At 40.8% G+C, this 11,766-nt stretch overlaps 1 protein-coding gene across 1 annotated transcript in view; it reads right to left on the reverse strand.

Moving 5' to 3' along the window:
- The window catches only part of Ppme1 (protein phosphatase methylesterase 1), a 51,337-nt gene that overhangs the window by 9,637 nt on the left and 29,934 nt on the right, over positions 1–11,766 (reverse strand). The window contains exons 6-10 of the mRNA XM_021219202.1: positions 9,307–9,461; positions 6,856–6,946; positions 6,035–6,100; positions 3,616–3,739; positions 95–224 (exon numbers count right to left, since the gene is read on the reverse strand). Of these exons, the coding sequence (XP_021074861.1) occupies positions 95–224; positions 3,616–3,739; positions 6,035–6,100; positions 6,856–6,946; positions 9,307–9,461 (566 nt within the window). The remainder of the gene's footprint in view (positions 1–94; positions 225–3,615; positions 3,740–6,034; positions 6,101–6,855; positions 6,947–9,306; positions 9,462–11,766) is intronic.

The following is an 11,766-nucleotide window of genomic DNA, read 5'->3' on the forward strand; positions in this document are numbered from 1 at the left end:
CACACACGCACACACACGCACACACACATGCACACGCGCGCACACACACACGCACACACACACACACACACACACACACACACACACAACTTACCCGCCAAGAGCAGCAGTTTAGGAATAGGACAGCTAAGAAAGAGATTGGATAAGCCCCGGAACCAGCCATCCCAGTATTTTTCTGTTTTTGCCAACTCAATTCTCCAGGTGTATGGGTGATCCTTCTTGGTCTGTAGGAATGAAAGCAAGGTGAGCCTGAGGGCGAGCCCTGGGGAGCAGGACAGAGACCAGGTCTGGGGTGAAGAAGGGGAGCCAGCACTGGTGAGAACCCACTATAACCCAGATACTCAGTGTGCATTGAACCCTTCTCACAGCACTGCCCGCTGCTCTAATGTCAACTTTTGGATAACCTTAAGCTTTCTTTTTCATTCCCATTTGCTTTCCTCTGGTTCTCATAAGTCTCCTGCCTCAACCTCCCAAATGGCCAGTACTACAAACAAGGTCTGACATAACCACTGGTAACTTCTGGTAAATTTAGGAAGCAAATAATTATTGAGCCAAGATGGAACTTTCCTTTCAGAGAGTAAAAAGGACAGATCAGTAAAGAGCCATACAAAGACCACAATGTAGTAAAACAACTTCTGGTGTGTCTGAAGACAGATACAGTGTACTCACATAAAATAAATAAATAAATAAATAAATAAATCTTTAAAAAAAAAGTTTCTTACTTAGAGAATACAGTTCAGTGGTACAGGTTTAGCACATTGAGGTCTTATGAACCATAAAAGACCCCCCCTCCAAAAAACAAACAAACAAACAAAAAAAAAAAAACCAACCTAAGTGAAAGAAAAAGCAGACTTTCCTCCAAGCTAGGATCACTATCAGAGAAATGTGGTAGACATCTTCAAGAGAACAAGCTCAGCTGAGAGTACAGGGCTGTTTTCTCATTTTTGAGTTGATGACGATGACCAGGAACAGTCATTCTAAAAAAGTGACATGACAAATGTGTCTACATCTGTTTTCTCCTGACAACTGGGTGGTAAATGGTACACAGTGTGCTATCAAATAGCTGGGCTGTGGTGGCGCACACCTTTAATCCCAGCACTCGGGAGGCAGAGGCAGTCAGATCAGAGTTCAAGGCCAGCCTGGTCTACAAAGCAGGTTCCAGAACAGCCAGGGCTACACAGAGAAACCCTGTCTTGAAAAACAAAAACAAAAAACAAAACCAAACAAAAATGTAGGTAGACTACTAAGTGAGCCCATACTTGCCTCAGTCATGGAACTAGGGCAGATACAACTTAAATAATGACAGGGTGATGCATCAACCGCAACAGGAAATCTAGATGTGGACAAGTCGACGCCGTCTGCTCAAGATCAGTGGGTGACTAAAATGTCCACATCACCCAAAGTGACCCACAGTCAGTGGAATCCAAGTCTAAATGGTGCTTTTTGATGATATTTTAATGATTCTAAAATTGTCTAAGATTACATATAATTCTGAATAGCCAACCAACTTTGCGAAAGAAAAGTACTCATTTTTTTTACTTCAAAACAGTGTAATCTGTAGTAATTAAAAGTTTCTGGGGGAAAAAAGGGGGCTAGAGAGATGGCTCAGAGGTTAAGAGCACTGACTGCTCTTCCAGAGGTCCTGAGTTCAATTCCCAGCAACCACATGGTAGCTCAGGGTCATCTGTAATGGGATCTGATGCTCTCTTCTGGTGTGTCTAAAGATAGATACTGTGTACTCAAATAAAATAAATAAATAAATCTTTAAAAAATAGTTTCTTACTAAGAGAATACAGTTCAGTGGCACAGGTTTAGCACGTTGAGGCCTTATGAACCATAAAACCAAGAAAGGTTATAGTGTCATTAAAGACAGACAAGGGAAACGGAGTCCTAGAAGTGGACACCGAGTACACAGTCAAATGCCCTCTGCTAAGAGTATCAAGAGTATTGGTGGGGCACGGGCCTCTTTCAGGGCCGAGGTAAACAACTACAGCACGTGCAGAGAATGTCGAGGCACTGAGAATGAAACGATGCCCACAGCAATAGGCAACATGGAACATGAGCTTGCTGTGGCTGCATCTGCTTGGAGTACAAACACTCTGGAGCTGAGACGGGAGAGCTGTCCAGTGAGGCCAGCTTGGATTAAAGAGTAACACTCTAATCTTAAAAACTGAACCAGAACCTCCCTCAGTGAGATGCCACTTCACAGCACCCAGACTGCTACAGTCAGAGACAGGCAGCACTATGAGAACTAGATGGAGAAACCAGAAGCCTCATTTTCTCAGCTCTCCACAGTGGAAAAAGTTCCATAGAAAAATCTATATATTCATCATTGGGGTGGGGTGAGGGGTGGTTTTGAGTGCCTCCCACTGACTGACATGCCTGGCCCTGCTTTCCTTGTTCTTGTAATTTTTAAGACAGGTGTTACTAAGTCACCCAACCTCCAAACTTATTTTGTACTCCAGGCAGGCCTTGAATTTGTGATCCCTCTGCCTCAGACTCCCAAGTCCAATTTCTGAATTAAGATGCTACTACGTCGCAATGAGAGAAGATTAAGATGCTACTACGTCGCAATGAGAGAAAAATCTCCCTTCACCTTACAGGGTGTTTTGGGGCCCCAAAACATAAGGCATTATTTATATATTTGCAAATTCTAAAGAAGTATGAAATATTCTGATCAATGATCTTAAGAATGGATGAAAGATCCTCATTAAATAAAAAATACTTTAAAAAGTTACACTCTTCTTGCTAACAGCAGCATCCCCAAAGGCAAGGGATTATGTGGTAACACCAATATTACCTGGCATTAAGAAGTTACCATAGGTTGGGCAGTGGTGGCGCACGCCTTTAATCCCAGCACTCGGGAGGCAGAGGCAGGTGGATTTCTGAGTTTGAGGCCAGCCTGGTCTACAGAGTGAGTTCCAGGACAGCCAGGGCTACACAGAGGAACCCTGTCTCGAAAAATAAACAAACACAAACAAAAACAAACAAAAAAAGGAGTTACCATATGCCCTAGGAAGTCACTAACACCTCACAATGCAGTACTACCCACCTCAAACAGTGCTCCACCAGAATCCCTACTTACACAGACATGAAATAACATAATTTGTTTGCTTGGGTAATGATTTCTATTAAATTCGAAGGCAACAGGAGGCATCACTGACAGTCAGGCGTCCATAGCATCTTTAAATATGGTTTAATTATTAGGACTTGATATAAGAAACTTTCAGAAGTGGTACACTGCGCCATATCTTTGTAAGTATACAATGTAGATGGACTGATAGACCCTGAGGTCAGAAAGCTTATTCCAAGAGACAAGTCTTGAGAGGCAGTAAGAGCTGGGCAGCCATAGGATACAGATACAAATGAGTTTTTTTTTCCCCTAAGAGAAAGCAGAGGAACAAAGCTACAGGAGTGAGAAGAGCCTGGGAGGAAGTCTGAGGGGACACAGAGTAAGTTTCTCACTCTAGCTGCTGAGCACTGCATTCCTGCCCTCCACACAATGCTCTCTCGTGGTGCCTCAGCCCACTAACCTATCCAACTGGACAAAAATAACAATGCTATCTCGGCTTCCCCTTCTCCCCGCATCCTTCCTAGGATGAGACCGTCACTCACTTCCATGTCGTCTTCCTTTTTCCTCTTGTTAACTGACTCACTTCCTTCCTCATCTTCTTCTTCCTCCTCTATGATTCCTTCCACTATGGATTTGGAACCTTCTGGACTTGTAATTCCTTCACACCTGGATTGAAAAAAAACTTTCATGAATGTCTTACCAAACTATCTTAGATATTCTTATGGCCTTTTATAATCAAAAGTTAGCCAGGTGTTGGTGGTGCACGCCTTTAATCCCAGCACTTGGGAGGCAGAGGCAGGCGGATTTCTGAGTTTGAGGCCAGCCTGGTCTACAAAGTGAGTTCCAGGACAGCCAGGGCTATACAGAGAAACCCTGTCTCGAACAAAACAAAAACAAAAACAACCCCCCCAAACCCCCAAAAAACACCAAAACAAACAAACAAACAAAAGTCTAGCACTAAAACAGGGTAAGGTGTGTCTACAGTGCTAGTCATAGGCTAACAGTCTTACGAAACTCGAGGTGTCAAGTTTCACAGTAAGTATAAAGAACAAATGTGCTTTAAAAATCATTTTAAGAAAACACTGTGTCCTTTGAAACCCAAAGCCCAGGGATAAGAAAGCTCAGGGCAGTGTTACTATCATTAAAAGGTGTGGTTAGGCTGCAGGGCCACAGCCGCCATATACACACTCACATGAGACCGACAGGTGGCACAACGTGGAAGTGCACCTGCCCAGATGCCTGACAACCTGCAACCCACCCCGGGAACACACATAATGGTAGAAGGAGAAAGGCACCCTAAGTTGTCCCATGACCTCCACATCTGCACCGTAGGATGGACATGTCCTTCCCACCACAACAACTAAGTATTGTGTGAAGAGAAATAGGACTTGAAATTAAATTTAAAATCACTGAACATAATCATAAAAAACAAACATAAAAGCACTGCACATAACCTATGCAGCTTCCTCACGAAATGCTTTACCACCATTCATATGCACCAGACTTCAAAACATCAGGCACTGAAAGTGGGCAATCTCATACCGCACCAAACTTTTGCATTCTCTCCCCCTGATATTATTACTAAAATTACCTTTTGTAAGCATAAAATGTACACCACAGGCATTAAGTCAAACACATCACAGTCTAGACCTCAGTTCTATCGCTACTAGCTGTGTGGTCTCCCAAAAGTCATTTACTTTTCTGAATTCCACTTCCTCAGTCATAAGTCAACATTGATTACAGTGGAAGGATTTTCTTGATGAATCTAGATAGTGGGAATTCTCCATGGCAATGGGGCAGAGGAGAGGAGAGTGAGAGAGCAGAGCATGCAGGTGCAGACACTTAGGCTCACCTGCGGACTGCTCCTTTATCTATCTATCTATCCCTTATTTTGATTTTCACTTTTAACTTATGAACTAAATAACAAGACAACTAAAGCTAACAATAATGTAGAACATATTTCAAAAAGGCCAGAAAAGAAGATTTTTGAGTGATTTTACCATGAAAAGAGCATAAGGTGATAAATATGCTAATTATCCTGAACTAATCATGATAAAATATACATGATGTTGAAATATTTATTATACTGTACTCATGCATCCATACAACTATTATCTGTAAATCAAAAACTTACCAAAATTTGAGACAATCAGAAATATTACTATTTATATTAACTAATTAATGCTATTAAGATTCTGGATTTTAGGTATGATAATGTCATTATTCTTATGCTTAATCTTGTCTCCCAGAGCAAAATGAATTCTTGCAAAAGTAATCAGGTTTGGATAGCGTTTGCTTCAAGACATTCATGCCTAGGGGAAATAAACAGGCACACAGACTACACAAGACCTGCCACGGGCTAAAGCACTCAAAATGGGCACTGGCCACAGCAGGGTTCCTTGAATAACACTAAGATGTCGTTTCCAGAAATTCAGGATCTTACCAACAAGACTGAATGTGCGCACGGTCCCTGTCAGAGCAAGCACCCTACCATGCCACCAGCATTTCATCTAACTCCTGAACTCCTGCCTGCTCTAGGGGACCATGGATTCTCAATTAACATTCATCTGTGGTCACACAAAGGACTCATGTAACTCCACAACAAAGATCAATTAGGTTAAGGAACTTTAGCTCAGCCTTTGAATTCAGTTTCTACTCTAGTTCTGCAGAATTTTCTACCTCAATGTCCTAGCTACCGAGTCTGGCTCAGTGACAACAGAGCTGCTAACCCAGGGACACTAGAGTAGGTACTTAGTTTAAATGTTTACTCACTGGACACTATCAGGCTTTAGGATTTATAAAAACAAAACAAAATTGGCTAGCCTAACAGAACTCACCTGGACTTTTCTCTAAAAGAATGAAAGCATTTACCAGCGTGGCAGAGCAAGTGTAGAAATAAAGGAGCAATCTAATTCTGTCCTATCTCTTATCTCTAACCGGGCAAAGAGATAAAAGACCTACTGTTTGACTTGGCCGACCATGGATACACGGGCAGACTCTAGGTTTCGAATCTGGCCACTCTTCACACTAGTAAAGGAAAATAAGAAAGGAGAGGTTACTCTGTACTCATCTCAGCAGCACACTAGAAGGAAGGAGTAATAGTGTGGATTGCATAGGATCTAACGAAAAGCTGTAGTCACCATGTGCTTCAGCATGAAGAAAACTTTATACAGACTTATAAAATTATTAGTTGGACTAATGAATATATTCATGATTGACAGTCTTTAACAGAAGCCATGGGTAATTCTATCAGCAATTTTTATAATAAACTATTTACTCAAGGTTTTTATCATAAACACAAATAATTCTAGAGAGAGGAATCTCTACCTGCCCTGTTCATTCTAGAACAGAAACTCCATCTGCCATTTCTTTATCATTTCCTGTGAAACACAGAGAGTGAATGTAGAACCAGGGAGCTTCAGAGGAGGCGGCGGCCTTGCAGACCACCGGTCTAAGTCCTCAGCTGCAGGGCAGACCCCGCTGCACAGCAGGTGGCCTTGGAGATGATGTATTAGAGAGGCGCACTTTACAGAGGACTGCAGCAAGTATGAAACATTTAAAAAATACTCTGCTTTGAAATATTTCCTTACATACTATCACAGAAAGGGAGACTCACCTGTTTATCTTAGTACCTGAGCTGACTAAAAAGTAGAGGGAGAAAGGGAAGGAGGGAGGGAGGGAGGGAGGAAGGAAGGAAGGAAGGAAGGAAGGAAGGAAGGAAAAGAGAGGCGGGGCAGGTTATAATATAACATTTAAAATTAAGTCTTAGGTTTGTGGGTTACCTCCATTCAATAGCATTCTCCAAAGACTTGAAGGTTTTAGGCCGACCACGCAAGAAATTCTGCATGCTATTAAGTGCATCCATGGCTGTACCTGAAACAAAAAATTTAAACATATCAATAAACTTTTTTGTTTTCTTGCTTTGCAAATTGTACTAAATACATATTTTCCCTTTTTAGGTTAGTACACAAAATCCTGGCTCCATCATGTCTGCCATACTTTGTTGCTGGGCGCTCACACTCCCTTCCCTGACAACTCCTTTCACGCCCCGCTCCAGCTGGCTCTCTTTCTCCCCCAGTTAAGTCCCCTCTTTTGTTCTCCTATCATATATAACCCATCACCCTCTCTCACCACCTTAAGATATTGTCCTCCTCTTGTGATGATCTTTTACAGCTTCCTCTCCCTCCCCCCTTCTCTCTCTCTCTCTCTCTCTCTCTCTCTCTCTCACACACACACACACACACACACACACACACACACACACAAAATTTTAAATTTACTTTCCACACATGAAAGAGAACATGGGATATTTCTCTGAGGTTCCTCCTAATTGGAGGAAGTGTGTCACTGTGGGGGTGGGCTTTGAGGGCTCCTAATGCTCAAGCTCCGCCCAGCACAGAAGAGAGTAGAGTGTCTCCTCCTTGGCTACCTTCAGATAGAGATGTAGAACTCTCAGCTCCTCCAGCACCATGTCTGCCTGCACACCACCAAGCTCCCACCATGATGATAATAGACTGAACCTCTGAAACTGTAAGCTAGCCCCGATTAAATGTTTTCCTTTATAAGAGTTGCATGGTCATGGTGTCTCTACATAGCAATAAATCTCTAAGACACATAGTGATTTGTAGTTTCATCTGTTTTCCTGCATATGTCATGATTTCTCTTTTTCTTTATGGCTGCATATGTATCACATTTTATCTATTGCACCTATACGGGACATCCAGGCTAGTTCCATTCCCTGGCTATTGAGAACATAGCAGCTTTACAATGGGTGTTTCTCTGGTATTCTGACTTCTACCAAAACAGGTAGAGCTGGGTCATATGGTAGTTCCAATTTTTGAGAAATCTCCATACTGCTCGCCAGTGTGGCTACATTCCAGTCAGCAATTATAAGAGGCCCTCTTTCCTCATATCCTTACCACCACGTAATCATTTGTCTTATTGATGACAGGAATCCTGACGAAGGTGCTTGAAATCTCATAAACAGTTTTAATTTGCATCTCCATGATGATTAAGGATATGAAATACTTTTTCTATTCTTTATTGGCAATTTGTTTTTCTTCTTTTGAGAACTAATTTTTTTTCATTGACTAAATGATATCACCTTCTGGTGTTGAATTTTACATATACATTAAAGATATATATATGTGTGTGTGTATGTGTGTGTATACACATATATTTATACATACAGCATTTATGTATACAGTGTATATTTTTACATACTGGATATTAATATATTTATATATTAGATATTAATCTCCACTATGATCTAGCTTTCATGGATTCTTTCCTGTTCTGGAGGCCGCCGTGGAGTTCCAGTGGTTAACTTTTCAGATTACTTCCTGTGCTTCTGGAGTCCCACTCACCCTTGCCTACGCCTGTATCATCATGTGAGCAATACTCATATTACTCTTCACAGTCACAATGACAGAATGCCATTACTTGTACAGGAAGACTCCTTCCCAAAAGGTTCATGTATGGATGGCTTGGTCACCAGCTGTCCATACTATTGAGAGGTGGTTAAATAATGAAGATACTAACTTCACCGATAGATGAATCCATGATGAGTGCATACTGAGCAGGCAGTTTGGAGGCAGGACCTACTTAGAGGAAGCAGTAACTTGGGGCAAGCCTTGGGAGTGCAGTCTCCCTCCCTCTTGTATGAAATGCTGCCTCTCCACATCCTAAAAGCAAGGGACCCACTAACCACAGACCAAAACCTGACACTCTGGGCCAAAAACCTTTCCTCCTTTAAATTGCTTATCGCAGATATTTTGTCACAGGGGCAAAACTGTCAAACTGAGTCAACTCTATATCTTTGCTCCTGGTAACAGCAAAATTCAGTGATACTTGGGTAAAAGTAAAGATGCAATTTAATAACATTGCAAGAATTAATACAAGCCAGCTCCCAATATGAGTCTCAGCAATTTTTTTTTTTTTTTTTTGGTTTTTGGAGACAGGGTTTTCTTTCTCTGTACTGCTTGTGGACGTTGTACATCGTGGTGCGGAGCCTAGTGCGCACCACGATGTACAACGTCCACAAGCAGCTCAACCCCTTCAGCTCCTTGGGTACTTTCTCTAGCTGATTGTATAATTTTATAAAGATACAAAGACATAGGGGCACACTTCAAGATGAATGAAATTGAGAATAAATTAAGGTCAAGGTAATACCATACCAGGGAGGCCTCCTACAAATGACTGAATCTGGTTTGATCAGCACTAAGAAAGCTTACCTTCTACGACATCAATCATGCAAAGGCCCAAGAGGCTTGGCACCAGGTTAGCTGCTGCTGTGTGCACTGCAATGGCACCACCCATGCTATGCCCAATCAGCATGACTGGAGGAGGGAGGTCTCCGTACATGGCTTCCACCACATTGCCAACATCTCTGCAAAGAGGGAGAAATCTGAGAATGCTGGAGGAAGACACCAAAAATAGCTTACTTTCTCAGTTTCTTCTGTTGGACTGTAACTAAATGTTGTGGGAAATGGTAAAGACTCACAGGGTCACTCTACAAACACAACTATGTGAGCCTGTGTGCATGGTCCCTAGTACCTATGCAGAGAGCCACACACCTAGTTCTCCAGATAAATGGCCAGTTATGGACAGGACTAAGAACCCCAAATTTCTGATCTTTATTAGTACCATCCTTTTATCATCCTACAAATTTAGTACAATCATATAAATATACAAAACTGTATGTTTAATTTAAGCTTGGCATTCCAGAGAAATAATTTAAGCCTCTGTTTTTCCATGAATAATATAATAAGGTTTGGAGTAGCAGCATGACTATCGGCCTCACTATGAGCTTTTTCTGTCATCCTATATAACATATTTGTTTTAGATTTATGTCTGTGTTTGTGTGTGTGCGCGCGCGCATGTGTACACACATGTGGAAGTCACAAAACAATCTGTAGGAGTTGCTTTGAGAACTGAGTGAGAAGTGAATGTAAGTCTGTTATCCAAAAGGTAAAGTACTATTCAAATGAAAAGACTCAGCTGAAAAGAGAAGTTAAAAGAAAAGAAAAAGAAAAAGAAAAAAGAAAGAAAATCCCAAGTTTCCTTTACAGCAGTGTTGCTTTGAAAGACAAGATACCCTGGGAATGGCAAAGTGTTATTTAGTGCAAAGGAAAAACTAAAACTTACTCAGTGTAGCTGTGATTAACAAATGCCTTTCTCAAATTCATATATTGTGAAGTATAACTATTTGCAAGTTTGTAGTGTTTTTGTTGGAAGAGCAAACAATGATAAAAGTTAAGCATTGTGCTTTACTTCAGTCTACATTCTTGTTGGCTTTTGTTCTAGATAATAATAGAAAAAGGTAGGACTTAGAAAAGTGACTGGGTCATAAAACTGCTTTATAGAGTAATGGAGTGACCATTATAAAGAGTGTTCTCTCTGGCTCACAGCTATCTTACCATGTGAAATCCTCTACCATACTATAATCCAAGACTAGTATCTGGCTCTAGACTGTGAGCCTAATAAACTACTGTAGTGATAGCAATGTCAGGCAAGTACCTGTCATGCACATGTGTCATCTAATGTTATTCTTCAACAACCTTGTCTGAAAGGGTCCTTTCTACTATTCTCTAAGACACTCACTCAGTCACACTTATCAACTGTAAAATTAGCCAGCAATTAAGTTCATTGGGTCTACCAAAATAACATTGTATTTCTACCAAGATTACAAGGAAAAAAGCTGCAAATTTCTGCTACCACATTAAGGATATTTAAAACCCCTTTCCTTGGAATCTAGCACTATGGATCCATAAAGTCAGCATAGTTCAAGAACAAAGATGACTTAGATAAGGAGTAGTCTTTAGAACAAGTAACATAGGAAACTTATACAGTTTCAGAAAGGAAAACCAAATAGTATTACTATGCATCAATACCACAGAGCAGAAAAAAACTGTATGTTCATTCCTATATAAAGATATATATATATATATTTACACACAGACAATTGGCTCAATTAATTAATCTAAAGCCACGTGGGCTATGATTCTATTATTTAGGGGCAAATCTTTAAAAAAATAGGTTAAAGTTTAGAACAAATATTAGTGTATAACTTCCAGAATAATTCTCAATTCTAGTAAAATTTTAGTTGGTAAGGATGAAATGAATTAAATAAAATGTTCTGGAAGATATTAAATTCCACATCTTAAAATATGTATTAACTGCGTTAGACATTTACTATGAAAGTTGTAAATATATGAAGGTAGACAGGGTCTAAAATGTGTAACAGGGCTTGAAGAGACAGCTCAGTGGTTAAGAGCACTGGCTTCAGCCAGGCAGTTGTGGCCTATGCCATTAATCCCAGCACTGGGGAGGCAGAGGCAGGTGGATCTATAAATTCAAGGACGACAGCCTGGTCTACAGTGCAAGTTCCAGAATAGCCAGGGATACACAGAGAAACTCTGTCTTGGAAAAAAAAAAAAAACAACAACAAAAAACAACAACACTATACTAGCAGCTTTTCCAGAGGTTCCTGAGGGACCAGGCAAACATGTGGCAAACTATCTATACCCATAAATAATAAAAATATTTTAAAGTATATTATATGTCTAGGTTTTACTGCTAAAAATACTGATTCAGCAGGTCTGGGGTCTGTCCAATGCACTTGCAGTTTTTGCTAGCTCCCATATGACCCTGATGAGTGGACACATTGAGAAGTATGGAATATATACTACTTG

The sequence above is a fragment of the Mus pahari genome, chromosome 1, assembly GCF_900095145.1.
Source record: "Mus pahari chromosome 1, PAHARI_EIJ_v1.1, whole genome shotgun sequence".
Classification (NCBI taxonomy): Eukaryota; Metazoa; Chordata; class Mammalia; order Rodentia; family Muridae; genus Mus; species Mus pahari.